This window comes from Pundamilia nyererei, unplaced genomic scaffold, assembly GCF_000239375.1.
Source record: "Pundamilia nyererei isolate P.nyererei 1_Seehausen unplaced genomic scaffold, PunNye1.0 scaffold00022, whole genome shotgun sequence".
Lineage (NCBI taxonomy): Eukaryota > Metazoa > Chordata > Actinopteri > Cichliformes > Cichlidae > Pundamilia > Pundamilia nyererei.
The window spans coordinates 538,974-561,320 of record NW_005187423.1 but is presented as its reverse complement, the minus strand read 5'-3'; the positions used below and the strand labels follow the sequence as shown (position 1 = coordinate 561,320).

At 40.1% G+C, this 22,347-nt stretch overlaps 1 protein-coding gene across 3 annotated transcripts in view; it reads left to right on the top strand.

The window, feature by feature from the left end:
- rnf24 (ring finger protein 24) overlaps positions 1 to 22,347 on the top strand; it is a 31,182-nt gene that overhangs the window by 2,753 nt on the left and 6,082 nt on the right. The window contains exons 1-6 of one of the 3 annotated variants that reach the window (XM_005726817.1): positions 7,359 to 7,879; positions 8,077 to 8,119; positions 9,936 to 10,085; positions 15,868 to 15,910; positions 16,452 to 16,493; positions 21,827 to 21,906. In XM_005726817.1, the coding sequence (XP_005726874.1) occupies positions 9,943 to 10,085; positions 15,868 to 15,910; positions 16,452 to 16,493; positions 21,827 to 21,906 (308 nt within the window). In that variant the 5' untranslated portion in view covers positions 7,359 to 7,879; positions 8,077 to 8,119; positions 9,936 to 9,942. Of the gene's footprint in view, positions 1 to 7,358; positions 7,880 to 8,076; positions 8,120 to 9,935; positions 10,086 to 15,867; positions 15,911 to 16,451; positions 16,494 to 21,826; positions 21,907 to 22,347 lie in introns of those variants that run through there. The other 2 variants (XM_005726815.2, XM_005726816.1) reach the window with 2 other exon arrangements.

The following is a 22,347-nucleotide window of genomic DNA, read 5'->3' as shown; positions in this document are numbered from 1 at the left end:
CACACACACACACACACACACACACACAATTTTTTCTTTCCTCTACAAGTAAGGCAAGCAGGGATATTTAATTTGTACAATGTAATAATTGGGTTATGTATGTATAATGCCTATATCTAGCGTATTGATAAAGATAGTAGCATTAGCAATCACTCAGTCTTCAAGTGGATTGGTTGTACATTGACCCTAACCTGCTCATAAATGTGAAATCCATTTAATAAAGCTTATTTTAACAGCCTTCAAGCATTCGAAGTAGCATGTTTGATTCTGTGCAGTTTCAGCCATCAAAAAGAAAAGAAAACATTGTAACAAAAGTTTACTACCAAAAAATGTAAGTGAATATTCAGTGAGAGCAGGCAGCGAACAGTCCATGATGGTAATAGCTTGTAAGTCTATGAAAAATAGTGTTAGTTAGAGGAAATGAATTGATGGTGCAACCGATTACACAGAAATTTTCCATGAGGGAAGGAGTGAAGTCCATGCCTGTTTACTTAAAAAGTGGGCTGTTTTTTTTCCTCAAGGGCACCTGGTGATGCAACACTGGATGTCTGTAACAGTAAGGGGTTGGGCTTCCTCTTACTTCACTGTCTGACAGAGCATCAATAATGGCCGTTCTGCTTTTTTAATGCCTTCTTTGAAGACTTGTTAGATACTCAGAAAAACTAGGCAAAGCTGTGTCACAGATACAAAAACATCCACCTGTGATCTCTTAGTTACGCTGCAATAGGTCTAGGCTGCTGGAGGATTCCCATGATGCCTTTAGTACTTCTTCTTCAGTCACCTTTTTCACCTACTATGTGTCTACACACATCTGCATTTGATTGTTTGTTAATATTAATCTCTGCCTTTCTTCCATGCCTTTGTCCTGTCTTCATCCGCTCATCCTCGACCGGTAGCGGCAGATGGCGCCTCTTCCTGAGCCTGGTTTTGCTGGAGGTTTCTTCCTGTTAAAGGGGAGTTTTTCCACCCCACTTTCACCAAAGCACTTGCTTGTAGGGAGTCATATGATTGTTGGGGTTTTCTTTGTATTTTTGTAGAGTCTCTACCTCAAAATACAAAGCACTTTGAAGCAACTGTTGGGGTGACATGGTGCTATACAAATAGAATTGAATTGAATTGAAGCAAGTAGTTATACTCCAGTCAACTTGCTAAATGCTTCCTTACAGTGTGTTAATGCTTCTTGTGTAATTGTCCTGTTTCACAGGAAATGAGCATTGTCATATTAAGCTGGGAAGGCCCCCACACCCACACACACACACACACACACACATCCCACAAGTGCTCTAATGCTTAAGGGAAAGGTTAAATAGACTAGTGACTTAACAAATTCATGGTGTATGCTTAAAGCCTGTCCAACATGTTCCAAATATTCTCTGATCTGGAAATACAAGCTTGATGGCTGCAGCACTTGAGATGTAATTGATCCACAAATCCTTGTGTACGCTCCTGTGCTCATATGTATCTGTATCACAATAAGCCTTCACAAATGATAACCAATTTACTTATTCTTCTCAAGTAAATAAACCAAAATATAGGGTTTCTATTAGTGAGTATATGGTGAAGAGAGATACTTGTGATCCCCTTTGAAAATCATCTAATGCTTAGATTTCACCCACTGATCATTCACTTGTGGCTCTTGGCTTCAACTAAGTACTTAAGTACTAAGTACTAAATTCACTTATGTATGGACTCACTGATACTAACTATGGGTTAACTGACTAGTTTTACAGCTTGTTTTCTTTACAAAAGTTGCACTTGACATAGGCTGGTTGTTGATTCCCTGTGGGTCAATAGCAGATAACGCTAAGAATTGATATGACTTCAGCTTGTTTTCATGTTTCTACCTGACTTACTCACCCTCACATGACTACAGGTTATTTATACTAGCTGTGACCCTGCACTTTGCACATCCAAGGGTCCCATTTCCCTAAAGTAGGTAGTTGTAAAAGGACGCTGCTTGCTACAATTTAACCACGAGCCTGTTCAGCGATCATGCTGCTTTTTAGAAGGCAAATAAACAGCCGAGAAGTTGCAAATAAAATGAAGAGCAGAAAAGAAAGTAAAACTTTGACAGTCAAATGGAAACTGGTTAATGAGGTGGCAGGGAGTGCTGAAAGGAGGGTGAAAAAAGAAACTGCAGAGAAGCACAGGGGCAAGAGTGCTATGAGGCAGCTGTGTGTGTCAGTTTTCTCGTATTTGTGTCGTCTTGTGTTACTGTGAAAGTCCACTGAGGAACGATGATGAGCTCATGGAGACGGAGACAGACAAAAATGGTTAAAAAGGAAGAGAAATCAATCAAATGTTCAAGTATGGCTTGAATATAGCCTCAAAAAACATACTCTAAAAGTTAGCATGAAGTAGGCAGCAGATTTTCTCATTTAGAAGCAACACTATCGAGACTAAACCGAGTGAAAAATAACAACTTATCACCACACGCAAAACACCATAGAGAAAAAAACCATAAAGGTAAACTCTAATCTTTGCGATTACAGGAGTGAATTACAGCGTGGTAGACTAGTGAAAGGGAAAGAACGCTCAAAGAAACTTGTAAACAAGTGAGCCTTTGGGGTTTGAACATTAAGCCAAAGCACAAGTGCCAAAACATGCCAAGCTTCAAATGGCCATTTGTTGCTGGTGCCAAAAGGGAGTCAATCCCTATAGACTACAGACGCCCATGTACAGCCTGGTACACAAGTGGTTTTGCTCTCTGTAGGTTATTTCCCCGCTCATGACACCTCTACTATGAGCCTTTGTCTCACTTGTGGCTTGAAGTTATAGTTAAATTTGGTTTTCTTGTGACAAATTGTCAAGGCCTTTTAATTTTGCTGTTTATATTTTAGCACTGACAGCCGCTTGGTTCAGTTTAAGATGTGACAAACGATGAGGTGGGAGTGACCACTCTGATTCACTCGTGCTTTGACCCAGTGTTTCAGGAGCAAAGATTTCCAAGGCCACCTTGTACCTGACTGAGCCACTAGCTTTGACAAATATGCAGTAATTAATGCTGGCGGGATGGGAACAGGCTGTACTGACATCATAAAACTCTAATTAGCCTACTGCAAATACAGCCCTTCCGTATACTACACCAGTGGTTCTAAAGCTGTGGTGTGGAGGCAAGGCAGGTAGAGTACAGACAAGCAGGGAAAAAATATGAATATGAAAGTCGAGTGAATACGAGGTTGTTGATGCTGGAGACTTTTTTTCTTTTTGGTTAATGATGGTTAAAAGTTGTGGTTTGTAAACGTTTTGGCTTTTGAACTGGGACATGCCAGAAAATCCTCAAAATCCTGTACTACTGCATTCATGTTTCATCTATTATTATTAAGTAATCACACCAGTCCCCAGTGTCTCTTTAATGACTTCCTTTTATAAAACTGTTCCTGGCTTTCTGTCTCTGTTGCAGGGAGATAAAATTAATAAAGAGTGATTTATTTTGAGGAGTCTACAAATGACTGGTTACCTATTGTAAAAACGCCCTCCTCACTGATTCACATGTGTTGAGTCGGTAAATATGCACAAGTAGATTAAAAAGTAAGGCTAACACCGTATCGAACAGCCGATCAGCAAATGAGGGGCGGCGTCTTTGCTAGTGACAAAGTATACTCAACATTTCCGGCACTAGAAAAGCAGCCTTACAGTTAACACTTTCTAGGGAAACTTAATGATGACGAAGACTGCTTGTTATATGTGTGGATTTCATGCATGTTTCTGAATGTATAAGTGCGCATGTAGTTCTGTTAGGTGTCATCAGTTGCTATGAGCTCGCCCCCGTTGACAACCCTGTCTCCCACGTCTCCATAACTAGATTTGCAGCTACAGTGACCTACTTATTGTAGAACCTGGTCCAACTTTGGAAAAGCAAGCGTTTGTGGGCACTGCTAGCCAAAGGTAAATAGTGAGATGCACAACCGTGTCTTTATCTGCTGCATGCAAAACATAATCCATCTTTTTCATTGAATTACTGTTTAAAAGCTTTCTTCTCTCACGCTGAGGCTTGTATCATACCCTTGTCTTAAGGTATAAGGATCAGGTGTGTTTAGATTCAGTTATCTGAACATTAAACTGCTGAAAATATGATATGTAAGTGAAGTGTCATGTGAGTGCAGACATTTCACTTTTCGCTGCCAGCACATTTTAAAGAGCCACTTACTCTGCCTGTGAGGCCCTGGTGTTTGTTGCTGCCCTTTGGCATATTAAGTTTCAGATGTGCAAATCTCATGGCCGTTCATGGCTGCTAGTGGAAATTTCCACTTCTCTTCATACAGCATCTTGTGTATTATAATGCTGAGGGCTGATAACAAGAAACTGTACAACACATTTAAAAGTTTAGGCGTTGTTTTAAAAGCAGTTTGGTGTTTATTTATATAGGTAACGTTTTTTTTTTTTATTTGTTAAGCTTTTAACTACTTTTTCCTCTTTGGAACCCAGTAGCAGTAAAACTCACCAGCTGCTGGACAAAAGAAAGTAGAAACATAGAGGGATCATGTGGTACTTGTTCAAAAAGGTTCAGCTTCTATTGATCAAGGCAGGGTTGTGGGTGGTGGAGGCGGGGTGTGTTCTTTACGTTTAAGGTTTACAAACAGTGAGTTATATCATTAATAAGTTACACAATGCTCATCAGGAGGTGTGGTAATGAGCGAATGGAAAGGGAAGGTTCCTATCCTGGGTTGTTCATTGAAAACATTAGGTCTGTATCCAAGGGTGACCCTTTTTAACGTTCTTATAAGGACTTTATTCTGTAGTGGCTACATTGTCATCTGGTTTGTTTTAGTGGGTTTAACGTACGTGTAGATTTTTCTATCAGGCTGACCTATCAGACTCAAGTAGATGTGAATGTTTTACAGTGTGAAACAACTGCATAACATTGTTTTGCTTTCAGTCTGTTGCACAGATAAATCATGAGTCACTGGCTTGCTGGAAAAGTTTCTTCATGGGCTGCAGTCAGTTAAAAAAAAATCCCAAAAAAGTTATGAAATAGTTTAAAAGTTGAAACTGCCTGCCAGCAGAGATGAAAAAGTGCAGTCTGAGACATTGTCTTTGCTCCTCTCTTAGTTAGGAAGTTGATGTTATCCCCAGGAGAAGCACAGTGTTCCGACAAATGGGAAGCAACAGCTCTCCCATTATTTTTTCCGGCTTGTTTTTGTCTCGGGTCTAAGGAGAGCTGTTGCTTCAAATTAAACGGAGTTGAAAGTTTGTGATCAAATCAGAATCAGGCTCAGTTGTAGGTAGGAACAAAACAAACACAGACTGCGAATGTACACAAATATCTGAAGTTTCATTGATTTTTTTTTTTTCCACGTGTCCTTATGATGACTTGCTTTTGTAGAAAATTGATTGGAAACTTCCCAGTAAGTTAGGCAACACATGTTTATCTTCATTATATAAAACTGTGGAAACAATCTGAGTTACGTTTTTCAGTTTTCTCTGGTTAGGGAAATGTTCTGCACGTGCTGGCTGGCTTTATCAGTGCTCGCTTTATAATTTTACTATGTTTGTATAACCATAACACAATGTAAAAAAAACAAACCATGGACTCGATTGTAGTTACATTTATTGGGAGGTGCACACCAGGTTACGTAGAAGGTTGCGGCGTAGGGTTAGGTGGGGTTGCACTTATGGTGTAAGTTACGACGTAGATCTGACGCACAAGTTTAATTTGTGTGTAATTGTTCCTCTTGTCCTTGTCACGTATTACATGGTTGTTGTTTTTACAGTCTGCTGCTGACATTCGTGATGTTATGTGCCCTGTGTATTGTGTTTAAGTACATCCTGCTGACACAAAAACAACAAATTCTGCAGATACACCCTGATAATGTCGTTGTTTTGTTTGTTTTTTTAATCCAATGATTATCTAATGATTCGGCAGGCAAAATGTATCCTTTGTGTCCTTTAGTCATTGTGCAGTCAGTTACGCTAAAATAGTCGTGTACGTAACCGCTTGACGATAGCGATGCGTGATTCTGCTGCTTGTGACACGCGTCACAAGCTTACGTGTGTTCAGCATTAACGCAAAATACTGGACATTTCAGTGTTCAGTTGTGAACATTTTATGAGGAATTCCTTTGCTTGTCATGCCTCTTCCTGTGTGTATTCATCCCCAAGATGTGACATTAAACTGAAGAATTGTGGTTGGTCGTGTGGATCATGCAACTTCTTGAAATAAACTCTGTGCAAGAATATGCTGTTATCATTAGGAAACCCACATATAGGAGCTCAGTGTGGAGTAACTCTTTCTAGTCCCATCGCACATGAATCTGGACAATAAAATATCAGAGGTCAGACAAAAGGTGAACATCAAAAGTCATGTTTTCCTCATTTGTACTTTGCACGAATTCGTTTCTATTTTACTCTTGATGAAAATAGAATAATTACTTTTGCTTTGTTTTTCTTCAATCGTGTCTCACAAAGCCATGCACAAGGAATGTGAAGATTTTCCCACTCATCTTCATTTCCAATGCATCTGCAGTGTGCATAGCCTTGTTGCTGGTTACGTAATAGGGTGAGGCCGTGTAAAAATGTCTGAGGGAGACAGGCAGGTGGTGAAAGAAAGGGAGGAATGAGGAGAGCAGATACATTTAATACAAAAAGAATAATTTATATCACCCAGTTCACACTGGCTCCTTTTCTAATACTCTCCTGTGTTTGACAACGTGATGCCGCTCCCCCTCACGCGCACACACACACACACACGCACACAAACAAAATTGGAGGTATGTAAGTTGTTGACTGCAAGGGGGGTTATATTTCAAGATCTTGATGTACCCACGACCCTGTCAGTCAGCGAATCTTGATACTGAAGGGATGCTGCACAGAGTGAAAGACACAGCCTCAAGGTTTAGGGCAAAAGACTTCTTAAACCTATCTTTCAGTGTGATCGTGTTAGCCGTGACCAGCATACCTAAATGACACATCCCAGTAACCAGATCCCTGACCTACGTGTCTCTCATATAGCAAGCAATAAAACCATATCTGTGCTGGATTTCAGAGAAACAGAGTTAAAGTTCAGCGCTTGGGTCACATGTCAGTTTATGTGCTTTTGTTTACTTTGCGATATTTAAGAACTGTGGAAATAATTGTTTTTAGTCTCATTATTGTATTTAAACTGTTCCCCATTGACAAAATGCCACTCTTTATGAATGACATTTAAAAACTTAATAATAAAAAATAATACTAGAAAAATAAAAATATATAATACGACTAAATACTAGTTTTCCAAACTGTAGGGTTTTAGTTTTATTCCAATTTTCCAGCGTCTGTTTTTCCAGATTGTGCTGAAGACCTCTGTCCTAATTATCTACTATGAGGAACAGATTTGTCAGTGTGTCGCACTCAGATTTCTCCAGAGGTGTTTGCGCAGCATGTTTCTGTGGTTAGTTAAGCTCGGGTTTGATGCTGCGGCTGTGTTGGTTGGACATTGTTGACCAATATTGGCCTGATATGTCAGACAGAAGCTTTTTTTTCTTTTGAACTTGAATGCAGATAAAGGAACTGTGTCTTACAGTAGTTACAGTAGTTTGTCCACTTTGGCTCCTTTGTTTACAAGAGTCTCACAAATAACAGAGCATGCGTCACAATGCGGTTTGGAGTTGAGCCGTGTCTCCAACCTTCCATCTCTACAGTTTGTAAGTCGGAATTGGCCCCAAAACTTCAGTTTCGGCTCAGCTCTTGTTAATACCGAGAAGCCAAAAAGAGTCGGAGAGCAGAGAGGGGCTCGAGTTTGGCAGGGAGCCTTTATGAACAGGGCGCAGATATGATCCAAACAAGTCAACAGATGCACTCAGTGAAAAGTCTCTCAAGGACACAGCATGGCACTTTGTAAAGGCCTGTGTTACAGATAGATGCACACTTTTCTGCTCTTCAGCATGAAAGCACCAATAGGGTATGTATATGTGAGTTTCTTTATTCTATATTTAACAAAAATATAAGTGATGCAGTCTGGAGATAATTTCATTAACATGTAGTTGTGTAACTTGGTAGCTTGAACTACTCGAAGAAATTATTCTAACTGTGTGAACTGACGCAAGATTGCAACAGAGGACTAATCTTGTAAATGAAAGTGTGTGTTTTGTTTTCAAGTTTTGGAGGTGTTTCTGGAGGTGCTTCTCACATTGTGTCAAAGGTACGCAGCACAGAGGCATGTTTGTTATCGGATAACAAGAGCATGGTTGCCTGGACTTTGTTTGTGAAGAAGACAGTTGAGCTTGGGGCTTGAGTTTTGCACATGCGAGGCTACCAAGCTTCAGTTAGCTGGCAAAATTCTAAACTGAAATGTCTTTTTTGCTGCTCGTTCATGAATGATTAAACTCACGGGGCCACCGGGAGCCCTATGAGTTTAGGATATTTGAAATTGAATATAATAGACTTTCCCTGATGTTCATGTAATACTCTGATCTCTACATGCACCACAATGTTTTGCAGGCCAGCAGAGGAAACTGTTGTTAAAGTCACAAGAATTTCATTCAATTTCAAAGTGTCTTTGGAGGAAAAAACAAACAAAAAACTCAGTTAGCTTTTGAGTTCAATAGCCTCTCTTCTGAAGACAGCACGCTAGCTTCATTCCTTATCTAAGCTATGCTTATCTTAAACGCCGGATTCCATCCTCTGGGATGTGATACTTACACATACAATTTGGGCTCAGTTTCCTCTGAGATACTACTCAAGCTTGACCTGGCTGTTGTGCCTAATATTTGGGACATTTTTCCCGTTTCACCCCCCTTTAAACTGGTGACTCCATGTGCTCAGTTCACTCAGAGCTCTTTATATTTAAGGGATAAATCTCGGTCCTCGTAGCTTTTACAGTCTTTTTGTAAGCTGACAGTTTCAAAGTCATGCTGAGCCACTGAAACATTTGTTAGGAGAACATCAGGTCCTTTACTTCTCCTGTATCATAAACCATGTGCCTTGCATTGCTCTTGTGTAAAGCTAGAAAGAGACGCTGTGCCAACCACGTTTATGTATGGATGACTTGCCGTTCTGGAGCAAGGCAGCTATCATGATTGCTAATACCAGCTGGAGTAATGTCATGTAGAAGCGCCTCGAAATAAAGCTAAGAAAGTGCCCACCATATGGAGGTGACTCTGTTATGTAATAGAAAGCTTTTTTTGGGGGAGGGGGGTGGACAGTTATACAGTGAGCGGGGGATTGTTAATGGCCTCAGTAAAACCTCCAAAACTTTCCACTCGGGAAGTGTACAGGAATGAAGCCTTTAGGGAAGAGGGAGGAGCACAAGACACGGGTCCAAAAGGAGCAAAAGTTATTCCGGTCCCCCCTCCTCATCTTCTGTGGGTAGGCTCAGACATGCCCAGTCTTGTCCTTTTTCATAAGTTGAGTAAGAGCACTTGGCCAGTTTATCCTTGTTAGTGTTCCTTGGATTTGATGGATTAAGTTTATCAGAAGTACAAACATGGAAGAAAATATTAAACAAAAGTTGCCTGCACATGTGTTTACACTCTTTTTAAATTCTATAAATTACATAAATAAACAATTTTCTCTGTTCTCTTGCCTTGTTTTGGTAGAAACAAAGCTTTAGTGGTTCGATACCAAGAGGTCGTGAATGCTATAATGTCACAGTTGTGCTTTCTGAGTTGCCCTTTATTACTCGTTGCATCATTGCCCTGCTGTTTGTTTTCATTGCAGATTCTGAGGTTTAAGTTTACCTTCATGCAGGATGGTTTTTGTCTTTGGACAACAAGTCCCAGTTAACCCGTGTTTTATCATTACATTGTATTTTACATCACTTCATCAAGGTTAACTAATTGTAACACTTGTAGATATATATGGTATTACAGTTAAGTAGCACTTCTAAAATGATGACATGCCCTCAGCTCCAGCTCCTTAGAGTCATTTAGTTTTCTTACTGGTACAAAGGGTTTTTCTTTCTGTGGACTGTGTTGGTGTCTGGAAGTACTTATGTCCATTTGTGTCTTTCCATCCAGGCTATCCATGAGCTCCGATTTCCCACACTACAGTTTCAGGATGCCAAATATAGGGTTCCAGAACCTTCCCCTTAACATCTACATTGTGGTGTTTGGGACAGCCATCTTTGTCTTCATCCTCAGCCTCCTCTTCTGCTGCTACTTAATAAGGTAAGAGTCATGCAGACTTTAGCTTGGGATCAGCGGAGGATTGGAATTTTTATAATGTGTCTGTGTGTGAGAGAGAAATGGCTGCTTTGCCATGCGGGTTTGTGGCATAAAGTGTCATACAGGCAACATTAGTGTGTGCATAAGATTAATCTGGTGCTAGTACCGCATGTGGTCTCTGAAAAGCTAGGATGGAAGATACAAACATTTATTAATAATTTAAAGAGACACATTGTTGTATTTTTTTTAATACATTCATTATTTATTGGTTTTTGTGTTGGTATTTGTAAATCAGTTAACCTGAGAAGGCTCCCAGATTTGCCTATACAAATTCATTTACATGTGCAAATTAGGAAGCAAATTCCAATCATTACTCTCCCATTCCTGTAAATCAGCCCCAGCAGGCTTGGAATTTGCGCGCACATTTGTAATTCACACAGCTCTGTCCAGAAGAGGTTGTGTGAAGCTTGTTTTCGAAGACGATGGCGATTTAGAACACAGCGTACCACTTGACCACCAAACCATCAGAGCCAGTGCTCATCTGACACTTGAAAACTGTCATTATGCAACGGCACGATAGCTCTTTCTCTAGGTCTGTTTGCCTCACATTCATTCAGAATTCCCCTTGTACTGTTTCACTTTAGCTCTGTCCATATTTTTGCATAATGTGAGGAGATGTTGAGTACTGAAAATGGCTTAATGTTAATGAGTTCTTTATAACTAGTAATTCAGAAACATGGAAATGCTTGTGCATACGTGCGAGCTGGTTACATAACATGACCTTGTAGCCTTTAACAACATACTGTATGGCACTTGTCACTGCTGCTTTAGGCTGAGATTTTGTGGGGAAAGAAAAAAGCTCTTGTTTTCTTCCTTTTTTTGAGAAATGTGTGTTAATAAGCATTTGCTAATAGTTTTCTCACAAGTGGGGAAAAAAGTTTCAACAGCACAGTTTGGAGAAAGTTTCTCTGATATACATATATAACAATTTGATATCTTAAAAAATATTTAAAAATGGCTGATATCCAAAGTGGTTTTTTGATACATTATGATGATCATGGCACTACATGTCAAAGAAACTAGTAATAACTTTTTTTATTCATTTATTTATTTGCTGCTTTATTGCCACTTAACCTAACCTAAACCTTTAGGATATGCATTAAACTTCCACTGGTGTTTAAACATGTTGCTTGTAACTAATCTTTTCTTTTAAGCCCCTTTGTAAGCACAGCATCTTTAGTGTAATTATTTCCTTTAAAGGAAAATTCAGAGATTGCTACTTACCAGCTACATCTACACTAATACGTTTTCATTTTGATACGCTGCTTTTGACAAAAAACCATCCCTAAACAGATGAACACTCATCTGTTTAGTAACGTTACGAAAACCATCTCTGGACTTACTGAAATGGTTAAAAGCGTACATCGCATAACTGTTCGTGTTGACAGAAGTGGCGTGAACGTGTTGTGATTCATAATCCATGTTGAAGTGTCCAGTTAGCCAGGGCTGATGTCTTTTTGTTCTCTAGAGAAGGTCATGAGGTAGAGGACAGCAAATACTAACTGCTTCCAAATGCGTGTCTGGCTGTCCAGATGAGGCCAATTCTTACTATAGCATTTAGTACCAAAATTTAGATACTCGTTTGCAATCATCCTAATGGTGCGATCTTCATGGACACGCAGCCACAGCAACGCAACAGACTTGGCAAAGCAGCTGAGACACTGACAAGTATCCAACTGTTAACGTACATATTAACCAGGCCAGTGCACACAGTTAAATGTTACCACACAGCCACATGTCTTTTCCGTTAAGTTATCATTGAGTTAGCGGCTGTAGCTAGTTAATAGAAAGATAGCAGTAATGTTGGAGCTGGGCAAGTCCTGCTTGTCTGTAATGTGAAGAGACAGTGTAATGTTCACTTAACAGAAGAACAAAACAGGATGTTTCTTTTGGGGAGTTTAAAACATCCCCAGCAAGGGCTGTGCGATATGACCAAAATCTCATATCCCGATATATATAAGAATTTTATCGTCCAGATAACGATATAAATCACAAAAATGTAACATTTTCTGTCAATTCTGTGAATCTCGGGCAGCTCGACTTGCGGGAAGTGTTTCCAGCTGCGCGTCCTTTACCCGGAGTCGAGTGTTTTAACGATACATTTTTAGACATAAGTTGTACCGGCCGCCGTTTTCTTTGTATTTATTACACGGCGTGCTGCGGGTTGCCTGTTCTAACGTTTGAGTCTAAGGATTCTTTTTTAGCACCTGCTGGCTCTTTTTTATTTGTCATCCGTAAATAATCTGCTCTTTCACGTGATTCAGTTTATTTTGAAAAGTCTCAACAGGATCTTGAGCTTTATTGTGAAAGGTTTATGTGGAACATAAACAAGCGATGGTTTTACCGTCGTTGTTGCTAACCACAACGCATAAAAACAGGCGCTTGTCCGTCCATAGTGTGGTTATATACAGTGTTGGGAAGGTTAGTTTTAAAATGTATTCCACTACAGATTACAGAATACATGCCCCAAAATGTATTTTGAAATGTATTCCGTTACGTTACTCAATGAGAGTAACGTATTCTGAATACTTTGGATTACTTTGGATATATTATCATGCTTTTTACAACTGCATGAATGTACTGTTGCTGTGTGATTTATTACTATTACTGAAGGTCCGTGGCTCCGAACCGTAGTAAAGGGACCTCTGGCTAATACGTTGATTCCGTGTCGGGCTTTAAACGGTAACTGTAAAGGAATACAGTTACTCATATTTTGTATTTTAAATACGTAACGGTACATGTATTCCGTTACTCCCAACACTGGTTATATAAAATATAAGAGAAGGAGAGAACTTTAAGAAATTAATATAGCCACTACAGTGACCATCAAAACGATGAAAAAATATTGCCATAAACAGTTTATTTTGCGACACCACGAAACAAACGATAGTGTAAAATGATACGATAGACGTTTTTATATCGTCATCCGATATATATCGTCATATCGAATAGCCCTATCCCCAGCCTTTACGCACTGAGCTATTCTAGGAATGACCTAGCAGGGCCGTTAGCTAAAAGATCCTAATTAGCTGGACTTGACATTAAACTGTGTTTGATCTGCGGCGCTCCTAGTTTGAATAATAAAAAAGCACAAGCTAAGATGTGTCCAGCAGCATTTTCTGAACTTTGCTGTAGGAGTCAGGGCCATGTGGACACTAGCTATAAACATCCAGAAAGTTTTGCTTTTTAAAATGAAAACGTATTAGTGTGGACATGATTTCATTCCCTTGCTAGCTCCTTTTGTAAGCCGACTGGCCTAATCAAATTGTCCCGGCTGCTGTTGCAATAGGGGTTTTATCCTAGCAGCAGCAGACTGAACACAAATAATGCCCAGCGTTTTTTATCTAAAACAGTGAGAAGCAGCAGTTGCCCAAAAATTTCTCCCCTCGCCGTCTTGTCATGTCCTGTCTTGCAGGGCAAATGGTAAGTAGATTAACTCCTCTTGTGTCCTTACAATTCCTCATCTAACTGTAAAGAGACACTTAATGACTTTGATGCAGTCCCATGATTCAGTACTAAAAGCTGACATTGCCAGGTTCACTCTCTAAATGCAAGTGAGCGATTTTGGCTCCATAAAAAGACTTCTAAAGATGCAGTCTCCCAAAGGGTGAATCAGTTATGAGTATATGTATAAATTTTCTCATGGTGTCCGATAATTTAAAAAAAATGACACGATTGCTCCATATTTGGGAAATACTTTGTGGAGCTCTGTGGACACGGCTCACACCACCATGAAGGGGGAATCTTAAGGTTTCTGTGCAGTAAAGCATCACCGGCAGGGGCGAGAAAGGAGAGATGAAGTAACACGTTAGAGTTCACTCGCAAGATTCCAGCAGACATATACTCGCAGATACATTTTGACAGAAGGCAGACTCTCACAGAGAAACGCAACCACATCTCTCAGCGAGTCTCTAATCCATACACACACAGGTGCAAAATATGCAGTTCAGTTTGCACAAACATTCAAAGAGTCTTAAGTATTGGGTGTTTCTGTAACGTGGAAAAGGAGCACTGAACAAATGCGGCAAGTATATTTGAATCTGTTAGTCATCACTGCAGTTTATAATATTCATTACGTGCTCATGATACCACAGGGCAGATGATACATGTTTTTATGTAGGTGGCACTGACTGCAGCGTAATTCTATCCTATTTGGCACCTGGTTCTCATATTAAGTATTCTCCCACTTTTGCCCACTTTTACATTGTACTTGTGGGCTAATGAGCACCCCCCCCTCCCTCCCCCCCATCAGTCACCTATGACCCACCCTCCCATGATCTTGTCCCCTACCCCTGGGAGTCTCTGCACCTTTACCTGCTGACCTCTTTCAAAATGTCAGTTTCTCTCCTAGACTGTGCTGCTTGTTTTACAGATCCCTCTCACTCTGCTGCGAGAGGTTAAGGTTACTTGTAATGGAGGTAAATCTTACAAACCTATGAATTTTTCCTATCTCTTTTGCTCTTTTTTTCCTTCCCTAATTTTTTATTTCATTTATTTATTTGTTTGTTTGTTTTTGCATATGCTATTCTGCCTCTCAGTACCTAGAACCTCTTATCCAGTGTTCTTCCTGTTGTCTGAATGTTTTTTGTAGCTTAAACTCGGGTTGTATCGACCGGTACTCTTGTTGTGCTTTTATAGAGTGCCTCAGGAACCTGCAGTAATGCTTTTAATGTATGATCCGCTGTGTTTTTGGTGATGTGAGTTGATATTTTACCTTAGGTTCAGTGCTTGTTTTGACAGGAAACCAAGAGTATCTGTTAATATGTAATTTGCTTACTACTGCGTTCTCCTTCATCGTCTTCTTTCTTTCCTTTCGGCTGCTCCCTTTAGGGGTCGCCACAGCGACTCGTCTGCCTCCATCAACCCTCTGCATGTCCTCTGTTGCTCATCCATGAACTTCTGTGATCTTCCTCTTTTCCTCCTGCCTGGCAGCTCCATCTTCAACACCCTTTTATGAATATATCCATTAGCCCTCCTTTGCAACAAACCATCTCGGCTTTGCTGCTTCAACTTTGTGTCCAAACTCTGATGTACCCGTTTCTAATCCCTGCTGGTCATTCCCAGTGAAAAACTTAGCATCTTCAGCTTAGCCTCCTGTCTTTTTGTCCGTGCCACCGTCTCTAAATCATACATCATAGTAGGTCTCACTACATCTCCGTGTCTGCACTCTCTTCTTCACCTCTCTTATCCATTGTCTGTTTCTTTGGATGGTTGACTGCCTTTCATCCTTGCATGGTCTCCTTTCCTGCACTTGCCCTCTCATTCACACACGTGTATTCTGTCTCGCTTCTGCTGCCTTTACTTTTTCTCCTCTCCATTGCATACCTCCAGCTCTCCAGGCTCTCTTCCCTGCTCTCAGCTTCTGCATTGCTAGTCAAAAAGATTTAAAAACATGTTGCTTTAGAAATATTTTACTTACCCTGTGTGAGGGGGTGAAGCTTGCCAGAAGCAGGACTCGTGCACTCACGAGAAAAATGCACAACCCAAACATATCTCATGGTTGCGCACTGCTCTGTCTCTTAGCGAAATAATTTCTGAACTAGTTATGTACACCAAGTTATGACAGTGTTTATCATTTTAATTAAAGCACCCCTGCTGATAAACTAGAGTAGACTGACTCTAGGAAAAAATTTTTCAGGACATGTGGATTGTTTCTGTGTTATAGAGTCAAGTGAAGGAGGCCAATTATTAATCAAAAAGGTGTTTTGTCTTTACTTCTCCCCAGGTTACGGCACCAGGCGCACAAAGAGCTATATGCTTACAAACAAGTAAGAAAAAGCGCGCGCACACACACACACACACACACACACACACACACACACACACTTCAGAGATAGGAAATCATCTGTAGCTAAATGCACCGCAGAAATGAAGTATCATTGCAGTGTCTAGTTTATATCAGCTGTGCATTGGCCATCATTTAAAATTCCCATTGCTGACTCCTTAGGCAGCAGCAAGAATTTTAAAGGGTTTGTGTTTTTTGTAAGCACGCGTGCACGTCCAGCACTTCCGGAAAAGTCACGGTTATGTGAAAGATGTGAGCAGATAATAGCGTGTAAAGAAAGAAAGAGAGATGGAAGGTGTTAACAAACTTACATTATGTAATACTGTGTATTACCAGCATGCAAAAAGCATCCAAACATGGCATCACAGAATATAAACACATGTTTTGTGCGTTGTGTCTCTCTGATTGTTAATCACACATTTTAGTGTCTAATATTGTGATGTTTCTGTTCAGGAACTGGTTATAATTATTCTCATACAGTGTTAATCTAACTAATGGTTCTTCTTCTGTTGTTGCACCTTTAGGTCATTCAGAAGGAAAAAGTCAAAGAGCTAAATTTGCATGAGGTAAGTGCTTTTCTGTTTCGTTGGCTAATATCAGGCATCACTGTCAAGGCTTGCTGCGTCTACTGCAACAGTTTGTCACGCAGTATCAGCAGCAGACACTTTTCTCTGTCAATTTTAAACCTGTCAGTCACAAACGTCTTAGCTGTAGCCCCACCGTGTGTTTTTATTCAGGTTTTTAAATCTCATCCTCTTAGTTTTGTACTTGCATAGGAGATGTCCTGGGTCGTCATTTAATTTAAAACAAAGTCCAGAGCTCTGGGCCTGTGAAGCAACAATTTAATGTTACAAAAAAAGTTTAGAGCAGAGGTATCAAACATAAGATCCAGGGGCTAGAATTGGCCTGGCAAAGACTCCAATCTGGCCAACTGGATGGCTTTGGAACAAGTGAAGGAGGGCAGAGATTTTAGTCTTTTAACTAAAACTTTATCTGTAATTTCAAACATTTATTTTTTTATCGTGTAGAGAAACTGACACATGCTGTTGGAATTGCATGTCTTTTTTATATTAAGATATCTCTGGGATTAACATCAAAGTGATCCCTATGTGGCCCACAATGTAAAACGAGTGCGACGTCCGCAAAGATGTTATGCAATAAACATCGCGAACAGACGTTCACCGTGTTTGAACAGGGTTTGTTAAGATTTGGTTTGACAACAGTGATGACTGACACGCACTGTTTGTCATCCAACATTCAACATGTGTCTTCACTCATTGTCATGTGAAAAGGTGTAGTTAAGGCATTAACGTCCTCCCTGTTATTATTACGTAATGCTCGGTGTCAGCTCAGTGTGGTTGGAAAATTTCAAACGCAGAAGTAAAGCTGCATCGCTTCTTGCGGACAGCCTTTTAACAGAGCAGCGAAAATGAAATGTCAACAAATAGCATCTTCGTGTGTGCTTTGGCACAGGCATGGCCATATTTTCTCATCAGCCGTGCTGGAATTTCCTGCTGTCCCATCAGGCTTCGGGGTTTTATTTATGTTATTAGGAATCGAGGGAGAAAGCATCACAAAGTGTCGTGTGAATGAAGCGCGTGACAGAGTAACCAAGCTGTGTTTAAGGACAATAATATAAATGCACACAAGGCTGACCCAGTTCCAGGCTCACAGGATTACCCGGTGGAAATGAACACAGCCTAAGCTATGTGGATTTGGTCTTTTATATATATAGCATAGCAGTGTAATATGGAACCCACTGAGTGTTTATATAAGTCTGTAACTTGAACAGCACCATCCTAAGCTGGTGCTGTTTTTAGCATGGCTTTGATCCCAGTCTACATTAACTGTCTTACATGTTATGTCGGTTTTATGTAAAGAGTGGCTGTCGTAATAGCATCACATGAAGTTCATGCTTCTGTGTCTTCTCAGACTTTTTTTTGTGTGTGTGTGTGTGTATTTGTAGTTATAAACAAGTGCACACATCTAAAAATATACCAGATGCTTGGAAACCCTCCCCCCAACTCCCAAGTGTATCGTGTTGTTTTTGGGACGTTTTTAAAATAGGAAAAGCTGCACAAACACATCAGTGCTGAATGACTTTGATTAAAAAAAACTAAAAGTCATGCTTTGAGACCTGCATGAAATATGCCTGTCATGTTCCAGCAGTGCAATACATAACACTATGTCTATTTGCTGTGGTTGCATTTTCCTATCTATGTAGGGCAGAGGTAATGATTTCATATCTTTATCTTTCATTCATCTTATCTAGTGCTGTGTAATTTGCTTTATCAGTTTGATATGGTTGTTGGTCATATGTTGAGAGTTATTGATGTTGAGCTGGATGAATAGCCTGGGAATATGTATGCACGAATACAGTTAGCAAGTGGCAGCAACTGCCTATTGTAAACATTCAGTTGTTTTAACTGTGTAAAAGCCCAGAAAAGTAAAATTATTTGAAACTAGAGTGTTTATTGAAGTTTCTGACAAATACGAAATTAATTAATTTGTGTTATTTGGAATTTGGGCAAGTTATTGTTTACATTGTATCTTTAAAAAAATAGAATTAGATTGATAATATGGAGGTCTCATAAACTCATGTAGCAAATATTTGGCATTGTAAGGGTTCGTTTTGCTTTGTGAGGAGTTTATTTTGCTTTTTTTTTTTCCTTTTAGAGATGTTTGCTGCATTAAATTCAAAGAATACATCTAATACATTATAGCGTCATTTTGTTTGTCACTGATGGGTTTTGGCGAGTGTTTTGTTTCTTTTACACATTGGTGGAGCTTTTTTAAAAAAATCTTTTTTAACTGTATGTTACTTGTTGTGTGTTCCTGTTAAAAAAATGATGGCTAAAGGTTAGTGACCTGATTTTAATGTAAGTGCATCATCATAAACTTCAGCTTCCTCCAAACTTTTAATTTTAAAAAGTGTACATGCAGAGATTGAAATGAAAGTAAACGTCTGCAGATGGGGAAACTGTGAAACTCTTGGTATTAATGTTCCTCTTAGTACCTCTTTACACAGTAGAAAGTGGTAAGACTGTGGGTGGTAATTACAGTTTGTGGTCCCAGCGTGCTAGGCAACATGTTCTCATCACTAGAGATGAGGAGATCGGAGTCCTTCACACGTCTGCTCTTTCTCACAATTTCGTTTTAAGCATTACGCTGATCCTCGGATGGTCTTTTTCTCTACCTGTTAATTTGATCTCTTTCTGTTGCTTGGCTGAGTTGAATGAAGAACGCTCTTTGTCTGGTAAATTTGTACGTGCAGAGCATTGCTTGGCATTCATGTACTGTTCTTGCTTCAATAAAATCAACAAGAGGGTAGAGTGTCTTTTGGGGGTTTTTTGTACAGTTTTTGGAAGCTTGCAGGATTAATCCACTTAACAGTGGAAAAAATAGGTTCTGTCAAAAGTTGGCCGACAGTGTCACATCTAAGCCGTGAGGGTGACGCCACAGAAAAAGGCACTGAGAAAAACAAGAACACTGATCTATTCACCAATCAAGAGACCAAAGCAGACATCTTAACAGAGAAGTGTTGTGTGTCCAAAACTCCTCAGGAGTGGAAGCTAAAGCCCCCCATACTGTTCTTTTCATCCACAGTCATCCATTCAGCACTTGTAAAATAGAAGTTAGAGAGAAAATGTCGTCGAGTTTGAATAGCCAGTGAGCCCCTCATTAAAAGCTTCTACTGTAAAGGCTGTATGAAAATTGGCTTCATAGACCAACAGAGTATCTATTTCAGAGTTCACAATACTTCCCTAGACTTTACCTCCACTGTGAAATCATCCCAGCTGGCCATTGATGGCATGGATAGGTAGTAAGATTTGCTGCAAGTTATAGGAACGGTTGGGAACGATGACTCTTGCAGGATACTTCTCATTTTAATTTGTTTCAAGCAACATTAAATTGAGAGAGCACTCTTCTTACTTGAAGAGAAATCCATCTGCATCTGAATTGATCAAATGTAGCCGGCATGCCTGAAATAAGTAGCACGTCAAATAGCGCTTAGTGTGCCGTGTGGTTCTTGGGTGTTTGTGAACTGTATAATTTGCCCCACCATAGATTCGCGTCAGCATCTCCATCATAATAAGACCTGCGTCACCGACGGTCATGCACAGGCATCGCTCAATGCTTGCACTTCTGCACAAATTTAAAATGAGCGTGCGTGTCAGTCAGCTACATTGATCAAACGTAAAAAAGAGAGAAAATAGACAGAAGCTAATGTGATTTCAGAGTCTAGTTTTCTATTTCTGGAGTAATATACTTATGTCTGTTCCCTTCCATATGTATGAAATGAAGCAAAAAAGAGATGGGTGAAGTGAAGAAAACCTGTTACTCTAAGTGCAGAAAAGTCGTAATCCATGTAAAACAGTTGGGGAGTAATGGCAACCGTTTTTAAATGAGTCTGGCCACATTACCAAGACTACCAAGAAGGCTAGGAAGCTCTCCTAGCCTTCCCAAGCAGTTGTAATGAAGATAAATCTGGGTTTAACAATGCTTTCTTGAGTTGCCAGTTAATTTAAACTCAGTATTGTATGGGGGAAAACTAATTGCCTGCCTTCCACCCTATGACAGATGGGATAGGCTATAGTAACTCTGCAACTTTGAATCGGATTGGTGGAAGAAAATGTATAGATGGATGGATGCTGTAGGACAGGGGTGCCCAATCCCGGTCCTTGAGAGCTACCGTCCTGCAGCTTTTAGATGCATCCTTGTTCCCACACACCCGAATCAAATGAATGGCTTGTTATCAGGCCTTTGCCAAACATGATGGCATGCTGAAGAGGTAATCAAACCATTTGATTCAGCTGTGTTGGAGTAGGGATGCATCTAAAAGCTGCAGGATAGTAGCTCTCAAGGACTGGGATTGGGCAGCCCTGCTGTAGGAGTTTTAGAAATAACGTTCTCTGCTGGGTCTCTCATAGGGGAATTTTGATGAGCGCTGAATTCCAGCGACTACATGAAAGGGCTGCATTGTTTCTTTGATGAAAGGCCTGCAGTTACTCAAAGTCAGGGGGAAGGGGATGATTGAGCCAGTGTTGCTCATAATAGGCTATCATAATATTACTGCAATCGATTGTGACAACATTACGAACCCAGGATCTATTCTTAACCCAGTTAAAGGCCAAGGGCTCATCATCACGCTCATCTAAAGCCACCAAAATAGAATTTGCAGGCGGTGGAGGGGTGAATGGATCAGTGGAATATTATTTTTTCCATCCCCACGTGTTTCACTTCCTAATTTCCAAGAATTCCACACAACCACAACAGTTAGCTAAAACTATAAGGTGACCTGTTACGCTAGTTGAAAGTGTTTTTGTTTAAACCAAAATGGCATCCACATCCTGCTCATCGGGAATTTCTCAATGACCCTGACAAGGACTTTTTTTTTCAGGGAACTTGAGCTGAACTGCCCAGAAATGGTTACAATCGAGTTTAAAGTCTTGAATTGTAGTTATAGTGCGGGCTTTAGTATGCTTTCTTGTTTCATTCAAACCAGATCTGAAGATCTCTCAGCTTTTCTAACTTACGACTCCAGAAATGAACTGATAATCTCTCACCATCTGCATTACAGTGTTGATTGTTTTCCTGTTGAAAAGGGGAAAACCAAAACTACTGTAATGTGTGGCCTCTTGGCCGCGAACGGAACAAGTCCCCATGAGAGTTGCATCAGAGTTATACAACAGGCATAGTTGGTCAGTTGGACTTTTTTCCGTGGTTTTGGGTTTTTTTTCAGGCTGTTCTGGGGTGGGTTTTTGTTAAGTTTTTGGTGTTGTTGGTAAAAGTTTTTTGTTTTTTTTGTGTGTGTGTTTGTTCTTTTCACTAACACAAAGCTAAAATGATGCATGGCTTTATACAGAAAGCACCTCCTAACTCCCCCGATCTCTTTCAGATTTGTGCAGTGTGCTTGGAGGAGTTCAAACAGAAAGATGAGCTGGGGATTTGTCCATGCAAACACGCCTTTCATAGGAAGTAAGTACACGGTCTTATTGACATGCACAAGCACACACAGACACACACGTTTGTACACATCCAGTCAAGGACAAACAAGTCATTAAAGATTTCTTTATCTGGATGGTGTATTTCCATTGATTTTCCCGCTTTTTAGGTATAGTAAATACAAATCGCTAGATGTTCTGCAATTTCAGAGACTTAGGGTGAACAATTATTGTCAAGCTTGTTGCGTTTGTGTGGAAGCCAACAATAACAAATGCCTCAGAGTTGCATGTTTTTGGGACACTAAACTAAAGCCCAGTGTTTATGAATTGGGAACTGCAGATGACATGTTGGATTGCTTCAGCCTGTTTGTCCCACACCTCCCCCCATGGCCTCCTACTTCAACTGAGTTCATTATAACAGCACAATGCCTCCCTTGGCCTAGTTTTTCTCTGCAGTTGCTGCAAGAGTAGTGAC